Source organism: Arachis stenosperma, chromosome 5, assembly GCF_014773155.1.
Source record: "Arachis stenosperma cultivar V10309 chromosome 5, arast.V10309.gnm1.PFL2, whole genome shotgun sequence".
Lineage (NCBI taxonomy): Eukaryota > Viridiplantae > Streptophyta > Magnoliopsida > Fabales > Fabaceae > Arachis > Arachis stenosperma.
In genome coordinates this window covers 127,329,263-127,346,972 of record NC_080381.1, presented here as the reverse complement: position 1 = coordinate 127,346,972, position 17,710 = coordinate 127,329,263, and the positions used below count along the sequence as shown (strand labels likewise).

General features: G+C 34.7%; 1 protein-coding gene across 1 annotated transcript; it reads left to right on the top strand.

The window, feature by feature from the left end:
- Window positions 1-16,724: 16,724 nt before the first annotated feature.
- On the top strand, window positions 16,725-17,710 carry LOC130981355 (uncharacterized). The gene is made up of 2 exons (XM_057904947.1): window positions 16,725-17,289; window positions 17,367-17,710. The coding sequence occupies exons 1-2, from the start codon at window positions 16,725-16,727 to the stop codon at window positions 17,708-17,710; spliced, it is 909 nt and encodes a 302-aa protein (XP_057760930.1).

Genomic DNA, 17,710 nt, shown 5'->3' with positions numbered 1-17,710 from the left:
TCATTTGACCACATAAGGATAAACAAACTGGAACAGCTACATTGGAGCATAAACTCTGTTATAGTATTTACTACTAGAAAATCAAAATAAACCAAACAGTCTAGCTAAGAGCCATTCCTTTAGAGAAATAACAAAAAAAAAACCCAAAAAATCAACCAATGCCGAAATCCCATATATATTCTTAAACAAGCTGATAGAACATCCAAAATCAAGGGTTTTTCTTCCTTGGCGCCTTGAACTGTGGTATTGGAACAAACTTCATGAACCTTTCCAACCTTGAAGATGTGGCTGCACTTGCTCCTTACATGGGATCGACAGAAGTAGTTACTGGTTGTTGTGGCGTCCTCCTTTTGGTTGGTAATTTAGGTGGCCTTGTTGTTGTTGGTGGTGGTGCCTGCGTAAAGTGTAATAATTTGTATGAATAGTGTAAATAGGAAGAAAACAACAAATATTTTGGGATCTTTTATACCTCATCTTGTGTTCCACCATAGCTTGGTTGGGATAATTCAACCTCTTCAGCTTGCGGTGCAGACACTAGTGGTGGAATGTCAGCTGCTGGTGGTCCCGGAGTGACAGTGTTGCTTGGTTCTGTTGCAGGTGTACTCCCACTAGCACTTGCTTTGGCCTTGGAAGCTGCCACAGTAGCTGCTGCAGCTGCAAGAGCAGCAGCAAGCTCATCAGCTCTCTTCTGTTTGCAACCCCTCCTGGTGTGGCCCTTTACACCACAATACGTGCATGTGAATGGCTTGAGCTGTCTCTTTAGGGTAACAGTATGCTTAGCTTTCTTGTTTACACTAGTACCCTCATCAGCGTCCTTTCTTCTTTTGGTTGTGAGCTTTCCTCGTTTCCATTTGATGTTTAGAGCCTGGGGCTGACTATATGCTAATTTTTCCCACATGGATTGGCCCGTGAGAGGATTGATGTAATGTTCATAGGTCTTCCTGTATGACTCCATTGTGACCAAGGGGTGATAGAAATCCTCTGGTCTCCTGTTCACCCGTGCAAGAGCAACACAGGCGTGAACACAGGAAATGCCTAAAGCACACCAAACAAAAGGTAGTTCAAGTCCAGACCATGCCATTTAATAGTTCAAGTAAAAACAACCTAAATTGAATATGATGATAATGTAAATGAATTTAATGAAAATAAATATAATTTTAGTGTTACTTTACCTGTTAACATCCAGAACTGGCAGGTGCAAAGTCTTTTTCCTAGATCGACAACCATGTTTGTTGGTTGTCCATGGACCTCAAACTTTTCATAGGCTTCATCCCCAGTCCATATAGGAACCCAGTTCTTTGACTCTTTCCTTACCTTTTCCAACCGGCTCTGAATAACTGGAGGAAGTTTTCCCACGTGGTTGTTCAACTTTATTTTATTCTTTGCAATGGACCTCATAACGAACATCCTTACCTCTTCAAGCAGTGGGATGACTGGCTTGCTCCTAGCCTCTTTGATCCTTGCATTGAAGACCTCACATGCATTGTTGCATATATTATCCAGCTTTGGCCTGTGGCTAAATTGAGACTTCGTCCATGAATGCCTAGGCCACTTGTTAAGGTATGTCCATGCTTCCTCATTGACTCTCTTGATCTTGTCCATGTTGCCAATAAAATCTTGGAAGGTGGTTGATCTTGTAGCATCCCAAAGGAGTCTCCGCAGCTCAAGATCCTTCCACTATTTGTTGAAATTTCGCCACAGGTGCCAAACACAGAAACGATGGTGGACCTGTGGCATGACCTCATCCACAACCGCTATCAACCCCTGCAATTGCATCATCATCTTGCATAATAGTGTCTTTATACATATTTTCCTTCCCTTTGGCCATGGCTGAGGTCTTCTTAACCTTCTTAACCTTCTTGACCTCTTTCCTGATTGGTTGTATAACCAATTCATCATTACTACTAGAGCTGGCCTCCTGCACAGGGACATAACAATTATCCTCTAAACTGCCTTCATCACTGCTTGATCCGTTTCCAGTTAAATCCACATGATCAGATTGCTTCCCTTTGCTAGCACTCCAATGTCTCCTTGCCTGAGATCTTGTGATTCTTTTAGGTGGGTTAAATTTGGGCTTGGTTTTTGAAGTAAACTTGGGCTTGGGCTTTGGTTGAGTTTTCTTGGGCTTCTGGTTCTGCTTGGGTTTTTTATTCTGCTTGACAGTTGGGGTTGTATTGGGCTTTGTGGTGGGTTTTGGGTTGGGTATATGATGGAGTTTGGGGTTCTCATGATCAGCCATGGACTTGGTGTCATCATGTGTAGGTCTTGTGGTGGGGGTGTTAGCAGGAACTATGATTGCAATTGGACTGTTTGGAATGGGGATTGGAGTAGGAGGAGCTGGGTCAGGATCACATTTGTCATGTGGCATTTCATTTAAGGTATCCTCAGAGGTGTTCTTCTTGTTTAAGTCACCACCAAGCTCCTCTTCTGGAATATAATCCAGACATAGGACAACTTTTTTCCCTTCCATCAGTTCAGGTGTCGAAACTCCATGTTCCAAATAAACATCAACTACTCCATCATTCCTCTGTGCATGGAAGCACATTTCCCTTAATTCATCATTAGTGGTCAGAGCTCTCAATCCAACCTCCAAACTCCTCTCTGGAACCAACCACCAGCACTCAACTACCTTGTCATATCCCAGCTCCTTAAAATAGTTCCTGACGAAGAAGACGTCAAGTGTATCCTCATCTAAATCTCCTAAACAAGCTCTATTATTAGGTGAGTAAACCAACTTTCCATCAACATTTTTCTTAAACGTTCCACCATGATAGAACATTATATCCAGCAACTTTTCCATCTGTAATGGAAAAAAAATATACAACATTTTTACTAACATATCAAATCAGCAAACAACAACATATCATATTCCAAAATTGCTAACTAACAACTACTTCAATCACTATGTCATTATAGAAATACCCATATTTTCAGTTTGAAAACAGAGCATTCCCATAACCCTACCCGCACCACCCAATGCAAAAACCCTAGCTACTAACATAGTATCCATGGTTTTCCATCAATCTACACCAATTTTCCAAGTAAAATCCATAACGATGGATACCTTACCACTATGTAAAACAGAACAAAACTATCTAATATACTGCATGCCTACCTCTGTCACAGAGGATTTCACGCAGAATCTTTGCTCCTTCCTTTACCGATCTTCAGCCAACGCTGACCACGTTCCTCTGAATTCCAAATTATTTCACTCCGAAAATCCACACCAGGGCTCTCCAATGCCAGAGTTTGGTGCTTTCAGTTCAAGGGAAGATGAAGAAGACAAAGTGATCTTTGAATATTGGGGGAGGGGAGTTTGAACGTTTTGTATATGCTTACTTGAAATGGTGTCATCTATTAGTGGGTTTAGCGCCAAGAGCCAATACGACGATGTTTTACACTCCTCTAGCGTGGCACTCATTGGCCACGTCACTCCCGCCGGCAACGAACATGACCGGAAAATACGAAGGGGACCACCTTGATACATTTTTTCCAATCTGGACGACTTAATTAGTGCAATTGGGAAGTCAGGGACTAAATCGGTGCATTTTGTGAATCTCATGGACCACTTTGAGGTTTAACTCCACCTTTTCAATATAAAAAAAAAGATAACTTCTATTTTTCAGTTTCATGAAACACAGTAGCTAGCAAAGATCACTTTTTCATTTCTTCTTTCTTTTTAATTTTTTTCAAATTTGAAAACAAAACATCATTCAATCATCATTACAAAATAGTAAGTAATTTTTGGCCTTCTATTATTATCTCTCATTCTTCTTTTTTTTAAGTTATTTTTTATTAATTTTTTTGAATAATTTATATATTTATTTATCTAGTTTATACTCTTATAATAATAATAATTTAATTTTTTAAAAGAAATTGAAGATTATAATTATGTAATTATAAGGGTTAAGTATTGTTTTCGTCTCTAACGTCTTGGGTCAAAATCAAAATCGTCCCCAACCTTTTTTCGTTATTAAAATCATCCTCAAAGTTCAAAAATGCTTTAAAATCATCATTTTCCGAATTCTTGGACCAAAATACCCTCATCATCATCATTCTTCTCTTCACCTTCCTCACCCCACCACCTCCACTGCCACCAACATTACCACCACAACCACCACCAGCACCAGCACCACCAACACCAACACCAACACCACCACCACCACCACCAATACTAATACCAACACCAACACCAACACCACCACCAACACCAACACCAACACAAACACCACCACCAACACCAACCAACACCAACACCAAACAACACCAAAATAAGAAGTAGAAATAGAAAAGAAAAAAGTAGAAGCAAGAAAGCAGGAAAGCAAGAAAGCAAGAAAGCAAGAAAGCAGAAGAAAGATGCAGAAGTAGAAAGCGATGCAGATGAGGCGGCGAGGCGACGGCAGTGGCTCGCGCCTCCTCTCTCCCTCGTGATACCCAACGGCGACGGCGGCTCCAAGCTTCGCCGCCGCCGTCCCCCTCCCCCCTTTCCCCTTCCCCCTCCTCCTCCCCCACATCCCTTCCCCCAACCCCCACCCCGCGTCCTTTCCCCTTTTCCCCTTCGCCGGCGTCGTCCCCCTCCACCTTCCCCTTCCCCTCTCCCTTTTCCCTTCTCCCCTGTCCCCTCGCCCTTCCCCTTTTCCCTTCTCCCCTCTCCCCTACCCCCTCCTGTGTTTTCTTTTTTTTTATGATGATGATGAGGGTATTTTGGTCCAAGAATTCAAGAAATGATGATTTTAAAGCATTTTTGAATGTTGAGGATGATTTTAATAATGAAAAAAGGTCGGAGACGATTTTGATTTTGACCCAGACGTTAGGGACGAAAACAATACTTAACCCTAATTATAATGTTAACTTAGCATATATTATTTTTAACTTTTTTAATTTTTTCTCTCATTATGAATTACTTGTGACATTGAAATTATTGATTTGCAAAAAATAAAATTAATTGAGTATAGCTAAATTGCATAATATTTATCTACGTAAATTTTCAATTGTAAGAATTTAGTTGAATCATGTGAAAGATAAAAATAATAGACACTTTTTTAAAAAGATTAGTCATAAGAGTGAAGATATTTTTAATATTGTTATAAAATTCATGTGACGACCTTAATGAATTCCATAATAATATAATGATTAACGATCGATAAATTGTTAACAATTGATGAAATTAAATATTATATTAGATTTTTGTTGATGCAACATTTTAAATTTGAAAGACATTTAATATTTATATTAGATTATAACTATGTTTTAAGATGTTTATTTATTATTTTATTATAAAACAGTTTTTTTGATTGAACTACAATTGAATCAGGGACTCAGTAAAAGTGTGTTTGGGTTAGCGTTAGAAATATAAGAACGTTCAACCTTCTTGAACACCAGAATTTTTTGTTTGGCAAACTTTTTTACTTTAAACGCAAACATAATTCTGGGTTTGAACTCCTGTTTACCAGAAGCAACAAATTATAGTTTTGCGTTTATTAAATTAAAAATTAAATTAAAAATTTTTATTTTTCTGTCAATTTTGCTATTTAATCTCATTTGTAACAAGAGATACTAGAAATAATTATCAGAGTTCTTGAATTTTTTTATGGCTATGCTTTACAGATAAATTATTTTTTAATATTATTGTTAGTATTCTTTATTAAGTTTTGATTTCTTTTATCAATTTTTATTTATTTTTCTATTTATAGTATGAATATTTTTTTTTTGAATTTTTTATGTTCACTAATATATATTATTGTATTTTTAATAGAATTTTTAATATTTATTATTCATATAAATTTTTTAAATAATTTTTATTGATACATAGTTTTTTTTATAAAACTTTATTTTTTTTATTTGACTTTGTATAATTTTTACTATGCATTTTTAAATTAGTATATATTTTATTTATTATTTTTTATAATATAAATTATTGATTCTATTAGAAAGATCTAATTAAATATAAAAATTACTAAAAAAGAGTACTAAAAAATTATGACCAAAAGAGTACTAAATTTTAATATATAAATTTAAGTTTTTTTTAAATTATAGTTAAATAGTGTTAAAATAATATGATTTTAAATGACATAAATTTATATCTTTTTTAAGTAATTTTTATTTAAACATAATTTTAAATAATATAATCCAACCAATATTTGTTTTACTATAATCTATTTTAATATAAAATATTAAAATTACTAAACATAAATCACGTTAATCCTAACTCATTTTTATCAAAATCAAGTTTGTAAAATAAATTTGATACAAATTGCCCATAAGTAAACTTTAATCCAAACCCACACTAAACCAGTAGAGTGGTTTTATGACCAGTCTGATACCCTAGTTTTTAGGACTTTCGTAAAAAATCTAATTAAGTTCTCAATTGTGAATACCTCTAATTTGTCGGTAAATGTTTAGTTAACTTTAATATTTTTTACATCAGAAAAATGATCTAATTACAAAATTAAAAGTAGTGTAAGAATTCGATTGAAAAAAATTACAAATATCTAAGTACAAATTTAATAAAATTATAAGAACTAACAAAGTAATTAAACCTTTATTTTTTTTAACAACAGAATAGAAATAAGATAGAAAGTATTATTCTTAGAATTTATATAGTCTATAGCTCAATTAGAAAATTATACTATAAATAGGAATATAATGTAATAGTATGAGCATGGATAATGTCACTACTAAAAAACTAGTTATTACAGACGGTTATTTCCGACGGATTTTATCCCGCGGAAATACAAACAGAATTTCAGAAGAATTTTTTGTTGAAAAACAAAAAAAATGAATTAGCATAAATTACAGACGAAAAAGAGAATTCGTCGATAATTCTATCAGAAAAATTAATTTTTTTTCATGAGAAATGGTTACAGACAGAAAATTCGTCTATAATTAAATGGACAAAATCGCTGCGTTTTATTAAATTATTACAGACGAAAAATCCGTCTGTAATTTAAAATTTTATGTCGTAAATAATAAGCTAAACTTACCATTGCCCGAGCTCCATTCACAGCACACAAATCAAATGAGATAAACCTAGCATTCTTCACCTTTCTTCTCCGTCAACGAGCTACTTCTTCTTCTCCTTTCCTCACTCATAGCGCCACCACCGGCCACCCTAACCACCGCAGGTACCTTCTCCTTCTTCTCCTCTTTTTTAAACACTGAACCAGTAGAACGCAGCCCTTGTCTCTCTCGTTCTTTATCGTTCACAGAACAAAGCAAGCTCAACCTCCACCACCACCGCGCCTCTCTCTCTCCTTTTATCCCCTTCAATTCTGGCTACAACCATCATCTCTTCCAGCGCTACAGCCATTATCTCCTCCAGTCAATGCCTCGGCTACCTTCGTGCAAGCTCTAGCTCCATGGCGACCAAAATCGGTTCCACCGTCAGCCGCAGTTCTAACTCTCTCTTTCCCCCTGTTCGAACCGTAGAGACCTGGGCATCTTTCTTTCCCTCTGTCCTGTTTTGATTGTCTCTGCTTCCAGGTTTTGGTTTCAAAATTCTTTTAATTTTTGTTGAATTGAATTATTTTTGTTTAGTTAGTTTGATTTTAGTAATTATTTTAGTTAGATTTGTTTTCTGATTAGTGGATTTTTAGGTTGTTAAAATAGGATTAGATTAGGTTTTGATTCTGAATAGCTGAGAAATGTTTAGATTGTTAATCTGGATTGTTGAACATTGCTGAACGTTGTTAATATGAGCTTGATGAATGTTGTCTAGTATTGAAATTTAATTCAGTTAATGGCTTCTTCTCTGGTAATGCTTCTTCTCTAGAGTATTAGCAGAATTGTGTTTCTACTTATCTATTCAACCTATTTTGTTTCATTTATAGATAGATAGTTATTATGAATTCTCTGTTGTTCATGAGACATGTTAAATTGAGCAATAAAAAAATAAAATGGAATAATAGGTAAAATTCCTTTGCGTTATGATTTTAGTTTGTAGATTTGTTCCATAATTGATACTTTTGCTTGAACAACATTTTGTATTGCAGAAAATTCTCTATTGTTCATGCTATTTTTGCATCTGTTATATCTTTTTACCTCCTCATGAGATCAGATATTAAGTTACTCAACTTTGCTTCATCGGATGCTGCATTTGGTAAGAACATCTGTATTTTGATCTCGCCTTCATCATCTACTGGTTGGATTGCTAGTGTTGTAAAATCTGGAATTGTGATTGATGATACTGAGAACTAATGTTGAGGTATTGAAGAAGATCGTTGAATTCTTGAAGTTGTAATTTCTATATCCATATGATGTAATTTTGGTTAATCTATAATTTCTATTGATCCTTCTTGGTATTGTGGTGGTTGTGATTGAGATCTGAAATTTGATTATTCTTCTTCTAATTCTTCTCTGCTAAGTTGTTCAATTTCTATTTTGTGCTTAATTTCTTCTTTTTCCTCTTTTCTTTCTTGAATTTTATAAAAAGTAGGAGGAGGTGAGCATTTACAAGCTTTGTTGGTTGGTAAAACAGGGCCTATAGTTCAAGATCCTTATCTCATCAAGGTCCCCTACAGTCATTAATTGAAGTTTAAAAACAAGAAGGTAAACAAAAACAACCCTCCTGCCTGCAAAACACACACACACATCATGACTCATGAATATTATTGATCAATTTACTGAAATTATTGTTTTCATTACTTTAAGAGTAGAAATAAGAGTTGGAAATGCTTTGTTTCTTAAATTCATCTTGATATCTTGCAACGAAATACATAACTGCAACCTGTTACTCTATGAGCAGCACATTGTTGATTAACTGTCATCTTAATATTATGTGAATTTTTTGTTCATATTCTATGACTCTGCAGGTTGTTACATATGTTGTGACAAGGCCTGGAAGAGAACTTTTATTTACTGTTAGGACCTGAAATATTTTTTTACCTTTCTCTAGAGAAAACTTGAGTGATAAAAAATGGAATATGCTGATATATAACACTTTGTAGTAAATAGAAATATAATTAAATGGTGAGGTTGAGAAATTTATGTGGCAACAATGTAGTAAACCTTTAAGTTCTATATTTATATCTGGGTCACCTTTTCCAGGTTTATTCCATCTGCAACCGCTGGTGTGGTTCTTATATAGAGTGCAGGATTGTTAATTGTTTGGTCAAGTTTCATCCTTGGTGTGCTCATCAGAAGGTATTTTTTGTTTGTGTTTGCATCATACAATTTTTTGGCTTTGATATGGTAGCTTCAATTGAAAAATGCTTCTATCCTGATAATTGAAGTATTTGTAATATTTAGTCATATTGGCCTAGTACAAAACGAGTACCATCCACCTGAAAGATCTGTCCTTTCTGACAGTGGCAGAGCTTCATATTATTTTAGCTTGTATTATTTTAATATTGTCTTTAATATATATGTAGGTCATGGCTCCTCGGGTCTAGGATAAAGGTGTCAATGGTCATAGAGGTTCTCGCACCACCGCTGTAGCCGCTATTTCAACCACCTCCACCTTTTTTGGGACTTCGGTTGTGCCAGATTTTCAGTCAGGACCACTTAGCCAGCAACCGTATTTGATGGTACCTAATCCAGGCTACACGGGTCTTCCTCCACTAAGTTGGCCTACTCCAAGATGTATGGGTCTCCCTCCTCCAATTTCAATTCCTCCTCCGCCTCACAATTCCAGTCTATTAGTTGATTCAGAGACACCTAGAAGCTCTAGTACATCTCCTCCATCAGAGACTGCATCGGTTCCTAATAGTGTCACAAAAGAAAGATTGGTTCCTGATGGAAAAACAAGGTAAAATTTGGATCTCTCCATAACTAAAATTTGGATCTCTCCATAACTAAATACAAATTGATTAAACAAGGTAATTATTAATTTTGTTTGTATATGTTTTCACTAGTTATATGCTTCCTGATTATGATTAAAGTGCTAGTATACTAAAGATATGTGTTTACTACTATATTTTAATTTCAGATTAAAGTGCTAATGACTTAAAACTATTTTTTAGTTTCCTAACTTGTCAATTCTTTATGAAATTATCAGTTGGTTACCTTTCCTTCCTAGTTCTCAGAAGATTACAGAGATCATCAAGAAACGATATGATAAACCGTACAAAATGTTTGGAGATGTCCCTCTTCCGACAAAGAAGCTTTGGTTTAAGGAGTGGAAGGTAAAAGTGTTGGATTGAATAAAATTATTTTGGATTGAAATATAGTAGGTGATTAGTTGATAGTTGATTGTTATTTGGATTTATAGAACAAGTGAGAAACTATTTTAAATTTGACTTAACACATGCCCTAGTTTTCAATAGCAGCACCAATTTCTATTTGTAGCAATTTATAATGTTGTTCCTATTTATGATTCAATCACAACAGTTTTATCCTTTTCTCTATAAAATTATGAGCTTGTGTATGAGTTTGTGTTTATGGTCCATGTTGTAATAGCTTAGTATTAATATTGCGAAAGATCCCATTTTTGAAGGTTCTCCTACCCTTACTAACTATAGTGAAGTTAGGCAGAGTTTGGCAGCTGGGCAGGACACATACAAAGTAGGAAATTTGTATTTGTATCTTGTGTGGGCTACCAAACACAGCCTTAGATAATAGGAACAAAATTAAGATTAAGAGTTCTATTTTGTGTAAATAACTACATATGGGGATTGGAGACTACTACAGATAATCAGCATACCCAACATGTGACCCTGCTCTGTGGCATTTCTCTTCTTTTTTTCATTGATGATTGCTGTGAATTCTGCATGTTCTCCTACCCTTAGAGAGATAACTTGTCTTTAATCATAACCAAAATTTGTAGATTTATTTTATTAGATTGAATTTAAAATTATTTATGATGGTGGGTATGTTGGTACTGGACCGAGCTTACGTGAATGCAAGTTGGCACTGATTATGTTTTGTGTAATGAAGGCTAATTAGCCACGCTGCTAAAGTGTTTGTTAATATAAATAGTAAGTGATAGTTGAAGTGTAAACTTAGATTCTCTCTTATCCCATTTCTATTGTAATTATACATCCTCTGCTGCTTTTCTTTTGCCTTAATTTATTTATCAAATTTCTCTCATGTCTCATTATTTTTACTCTCTTTATGTTGTTATCAAAATCTGTCCTAACTTTCAGGCATTTTCCTTTTTACTAGTGTAAACTTAGATTCTCTCTTATCCCATTTTGTTGGATATAAACCTGTTCATTGCCGTGCTTTGGTGCTGTGTCTAGATTGCTTGTGCAGTAGGAGACCTATTATGTTATACTTTGTAGCCTCTATATGTTGATTGAAAACTTGATTGAATATTGTTCATGTGATTTGAATCTTATAAGTAGCAACTTGATGAGTATGTGCAGAGCCACTTTCTTATTGATGATGATGATGATGAGTTTTTTTTGGAGGACTTTCAAGTATAGGACAAGTAAGCGATTTAGCCAAATGATGTCAGATATCTCTGAGGGTGTGGATACAACCCACGAATGGCTAATTCCTACTTACAAAAAGGTATTGGAAAGGTACTGGAAAATAGATGAGAAATAGAAAAATATAAGGAAAAAAGCAAGGGAGAATCGAGCGTCACTCTTAGGTGATTTTCTCCGTTGCGGTGGTTCTATTCCATTGAACTCAACAATAGAGAGGATGGTAACATAATTTAAGTGGCTTTAGATCTTATTTAATAGACATCTATTTATGTAAAAATTTTTTTATTTTGTGTTTTATGTGGAACAGAAGAAGCAGTTGGGCCGTACACCAACCTACGAAGAGGTCTTCAAAAAAACCCACACACTTAAAAGTGACAAGTCTAAATGGGTGGACAAACGCTCTTAAAACACTCATGTGAGATATAGCATAAATATTAAATTAATATACATGATGCCACTTGAATATTTATATACACACATACATGTATGTATATATTCAACTAGGAATGCTTAATTAAGACACTACCATGCATTAGTAGTATATGGATTTAATTAATTAATGGACTCTGTGTTAACTAGTCATTATCCAAAGGACTTGTTACTGTCCCAACTAGATTCGTCTTTAAAATTTGTATAGTCAACCAACGCTGCTGTCTAAACTCACCTGTGTATCACCCTTATAAAGTAAGGTTTAGTAAAGAGCTCTTTTCCTTACCCCCTCCCCTCTTTTTTCCAGCATTATATGCTACCAATAAATTTCATCTTTAACTGCTTATCGCCTTCATTAGTTATTACTACCTTATTCACAAAGAAATATATAGATATACATGCATTAATAGCACTTTGTTACTTAGTAGTTAGTTACCCCAATAGTATACACCGTTTTCTTTCTTTCTAAGCCCATGATGTCACCTAAGTTAGAATATTCCTCTCCGAGCCATTTTGTAACCATATTCATACAAAATACAAAATATATTGTTTAAAACTTGATTTATATAATTGATATAATCATTGTGCAACAGGAGAAATTTATAAAAAAGTTGGTAGAAGTTCAGGCCCAACATGCCGAGGCTCAAGCACAGGGAATGGAGCTACCACCAATTGATGAAGACTTGATTTGGGAGGAAGTGTGTGGTGGGCAAAAGAAGAATCGAGTTTACGAAAAAGGGTCATTCTTTTCTAACTCTATCAAGTCTGGAACCACTTTTGCCAATTTTATATCTGGAAGAACACCTAGAAATCAAAATTCTATTCCTGATTTGCGAGAACAGATTCATAGTCTCAATGAAGAGATATTGAATAGGAATGATAATTCTCAGGGGATACAGATATGCCATGCTAGGATGAGCTAGGCTTCCTTTTGGGAGGGTACTCCGAGTAGTGGTTACCTCGTAGGAACTCTATATCTCTGGAACTGAAAGAGGGTCAACTGGGGAAGCCTTCCTTCCCTTCAAGTCCAAGTTTTGCATTCGAGACCCTGGCATTACTAAGAGCTTTTTCAGCGTGTTACTCAACAAACAGATGAGCGTAATAATAAGTTGTTAGATACACGCTTAACTCCTTTGGAAAAGACTCAAAAGAAGTTAGAAAAGTTGGAACGGGCAATTGGAAAAGCCAAGATGGAAAAGCTGCAACAGAAGAGATGGAATGAGGCTTATGTTAGCTATTATGAGAAAGTTAGAGCGTCAAGTAGTTCTAGTGCAGTTCCACTACCACCGCCGCCGTCCTCAATCTCTTCGGATGAGGACTATGATGATGATGAGGATGAAGATGACACTGAAGACTATAGCTGATAGTTTTAGTACGGTTGAACAATATACTAGGAATTATAGTTGATTATCAATACACTTTGTTTATGTTTTGAATTATATTGACTTGCTTGTATATAATACTTTTCTTTTAGTTTGATAATACGATGAATTTGTTTATTTTTTGAAATATTATAAATATTCGAATACAAATTAGATAAAAATTTGTATTAAATTTATATTTATTTTGTATGAAAACAAGTTTATTTTGTAATTGAATCTAAAAAAAATTCTATTTTACCTTACTGACGGATTTACAAATGGATTTTCTGTCTGTATTCAAGATTCAAATTACAGACAGAAAATCTGTCAGAAAATCTGTTTCTAATTACCGACGAAAAATTCGTCGAAAAATATTGATGAAAAATCCGTCGAAAAGTTCAACGTTTCAAGGAAATTGATGGAGAATTTACAGAAGAAAAATCCGTTGGTAATTTTCTGATAGAAAAAAATTTATCGGTAAATAATTTTCTATGAGGTTTTTACAGAAAGACAAAATCCGTTGGTAATTTCGTCAGTAACCAAAAATATATCTGTAATAAAGACTAAATCTGTCTGTAAATCGTCTATTTTAATCCATTTTCTAATTGTGTGTAATTAAAAATTTTAATTTCTTGGCCTTAATTTTAGATATCTTTATTATATTTTCTCTTATTTTTATTTAATTCTCTCTATCTTTTGAAAGAGTATCTTATCTTTTTTGCTTTTAATCCTAGTTAACATCCGACCTGTTTATTAATAGGTTGATTTGAGTGGTATTGATGGATTTAAGATTATACTAAAATATTTTATTTATATAATTAAATATTTATCATCTAATTAATATAAAAAATAATAATTTCATAAAAATATCCATAAATTAAATGTCAAAGATTTTAAAAAATATGAATAAGTCTTAAGAGCTTTAGAAGAACATATTTTAGTTCTAAAAACTATAATGACAACACAAATTATATAGACTAATTGAAATTTAGTATATTCTTATTAAAATTTTTTAAATCAGAGCAGTTGGGTAGTTGTTTGGATAAAAAATAGAAGGTTTAATTACTCTGTTGGTCCTTATAGTTTTGTGAAATTTTTAATTAGGTTTCTATTCTTTTTTTCCTTTTAATTGGGTCCCTGTACCAAATTTTTTTTTTTCAATTAGGTCCTTCTTGGTAGTAATTGGCTAAATTATATATAGACCCAACTAAAAAAAATTGGTGCCGGAACCCAAATAAAAAAAGAAAAAAGTGTAGGGACTCAATTAAAAAAAATTTGGTGCAAGGACTCAATTAAAAGGAAAAAAAGTATATGGACCTAATTAAAAATTTTGCGAAACTATAGGGACCAACAGAGTAATTAAACCAAAATAGAATAATACTTCACATTTAAATTTGAATAATAGTCAAAATGGTCCCTGAAAGATCACGCGATCTCCAAAAGATTTTTTTAAATCAAAATTATCCTCGAAAGATTTTCTGCACGTTAATCCTTCAGTCAACTTTCTCGCTAAAGCTGTTAACAGAGATTGACATGACAAATTAGGAATACACGTCAGCTATAGAAATGACGTCATTTTAAATGTGTGAGGAACCAAAGGAGAAATGGCGCCGTATAGAGTGGGTATGAAGCCAAAATGCCTAACTCTTCCCACTTCAAACACACTCCTATTTACACTAAGTAAAAAGAAACCTGTTTCTGTGAACGCAGCAACAAAGCTCCGTGAAAGACGACCGAGACTGGAATCCGAAGCACGATCATATAGCCGGTGTCGTTTGTGTCTTCTCCGGCGATGATAAGTTCTGATTTCGCAAGCAAGATAAGAAGGAAGGAAGCATTGTCGGCGCTACTGCAAGGTGTGAAAAACCTTTTTTTCAACCTGTATGCTATATTTGATTGCAAAAGAAAGAACGAGATCCTAATCATGTTATTTTACTTGGATGAAATGTTGTTCGATTTTGCGTGGGTGTTATTTGTGTCCTAGTGATTTGGTTTGCAATGGAGCAGGTGGTTAATAAGCTTATCTTGCATGGGTGTTAGATGAAATGTTTTTTTCCATGTTGATGGTGATGGGTTTGTTGTGGTTAATAAGTTCATTTTAAATGTGTTTAGGCTTGAATTTGTAGGTGGTTTATAGTTTAGCATTGTTATTTTTGGAATTTGGTTAGGATTTACGAACCGTGACCAGTGAGGTAAACATGCATTAAGCTACGTTCTTGAAAACAGAGTACATACGTACTCCAAAGGATATAAATGTTAATTTTTCTGAATTTAAAATTATGTTTAGAAAAGATCATGCAATTTTTCTCCAATTACTTGTATTAGATTGCTTCCCAGGAATAATATCATGCATTATCATGAAAAAAAAAAATGGAGATAAAAAATTGTTCACGTTCTAAGTAGCATGAAAAACAATTCTTGGCTAATAAGTTTATTTGTATGATATTACTTGTCTGATATTATGTAGGTAATACTCTTAGAGGATATGAATGCTAATTTTCTTGTATACTATTACTAATGAGTTAAACTTTTTTTTGTCAAAACTCTTGTAATCAGATAATGTACATTATATAGTTGTTTGTCATTTTGGGATTAGGCTGAGTTTTATCTTTATTCCTTTGTAGATGGAAGGACTTCCAATGACATTTGTATTTCACCATGGTGAGAAGTTTAAAACCGATATAAGGAAAAGAATGAGTTATGAACCAGATCATACGGAAGTGTTAATGGATATTGAGGCAAATATAGTAGATTTTTTTTTTGTGAAGGGATATTATAAGGAGTTAGGTATGCTAAGGCGAACAACTGCATTTGGAAGGTTCTCTAGTTGTCTTTGGAGTTTGTCTTGAAAAAGTTAGATGTTGATGCTGATTTGATTGCGATGATCAAGTCTTGTAGGAGGAATAACAATGTTATTAATATATACTTTGAGTATGGAGTTTCAAAACCACAACTGGTGGAGGACGTAGGTAAAGAAGTAGTTGTACTTGCAAATAATGAAGGAAAGATTGTCCTAAAGTCCAGAAAAATTCACTCTCAGCCCACAGTATCTAGGAGTGAGTTAATACCTTCACTGTTACAATGCAAGTTAAGCTCCTCTCAGCCCACAACAAGATCAGAGCCCAAAAAAATTAACATGGAGGCCAAAAAACAAGCGGAACGGCCCCCTTCGAAGCCCACTTTGGTTTCAAAAAAAAATTTCTCTCAGCCCAAACTAAATCCTACTTTTAAGCCGACACCAAAGCCTTGCTTAGTTGCTCCAGAGCCCTCCAACATCCCAGCCTTTGGAAAAACAAAGAGAAGGCCAGTGAAGGTGTTAAGACAAAATCTGAAAGATATGTTAAAAAGACCACCTTAAAAGGTGATGTCGACTTTGATGACTCATACGAGAGTTCTGAGGACAGTTTATACCAACTTGAAAACATTGTGGGAGACCAAGACAGTGACACTGACAGTGTGGGAGAAATTGACACTCCTACAGTTTATATTTGAAGGACTAAATTAATGTGTATATCTTTTCATGATTGCTTGTGTTTTAGGTTTAATTCCAGCCATGTAGGAGGTCATGCCCAGGGTTAACCATAGATTCTGTGTATGGCATCTATGGAGAAATTTCTCAAAGCAATGTGGCAGTTTGGAAATAAAGGCTTTGGTTTGGGAGTTTGCTCGATCAAGGACCGGGGTGGACTTTGAGAGAAACATGGCGAGAGTTAAAGTCATTTATCAAGCTGCCTGGGAATATCTAGACAAGTGGCCGAAGGAAGCTTGGACGAAGGCGTATTTCAGTGATGTGCCCAAGTTGGATAACATTTGCAATAATGCGTGTAAATTGTTTAATGCAAAAATCAAGCACGAAAGACACAAGCCTATATTGACTTTGGCTGAAGAAATCAGATGGATTATCATGAAGAGCATGATTGATAACCGACAAAAGCTAATGGTTTATCAAGGCATTCTTCCTCCGGTGCAACAAAATAGACTTGAGGGATTGATTAAGCTATCTAGGAATTGGGTTCCTCATTGGTCTGCTAATGAAAAAGAATGTCTTTATGAGATACAAAGCTGGCCAACTAATATGGTTGGGGACTTGCGTAACCACACATGCACCTGTAGGTTCTGGCAACTCACAGGTATATACTCCAACTAAATTTTGTTATACTCATACAATGTCAACAATATCAATTAAGGAATTGTTTTTGTCATGCAGGAATGCCATGCATGCATGCAATTGTAGCCATACAAGATAAGCATGATAAGAGGCCAGAGGAGTATTGTCAAGAATGGCTAAGGATGGAATCATACAAAAGAATCTATTCTTTCAATGTCAACCCGGTCAAGGGACAATATCTTTGGGAGAAAATACCATCCCCAGCCCCCGTTTTGCCCCCAATTAAGCCTAAGCCAGGAAGGCCAACAACAAAGAGGAGAAAAGACAAGAATGAGGGCCCTTCCGGCACAAGGTCAAAGATGAAGCGAAAATACAATCCCATCAAGTGCATATTCTACGGAGAAGTTGGTCATAACAAGAAAACTTGTCTAAAGAAAAAATAG

Coding starts and splice junctions, on each gene's coding strand:
- LOC130981355 (XM_057904947.1), top strand. CDS start 16,725: ATGCCCAGGGTTAACCATAGATTCTGTGTATGGCATCTATGGAGAAAT. Junction 17,290..17,366: donor TAGGTTCTGGCAACTCACAG/GTATATACTCCA, acceptor TTTGTCATGCAG/GAATGCCATGCATGCATGCA.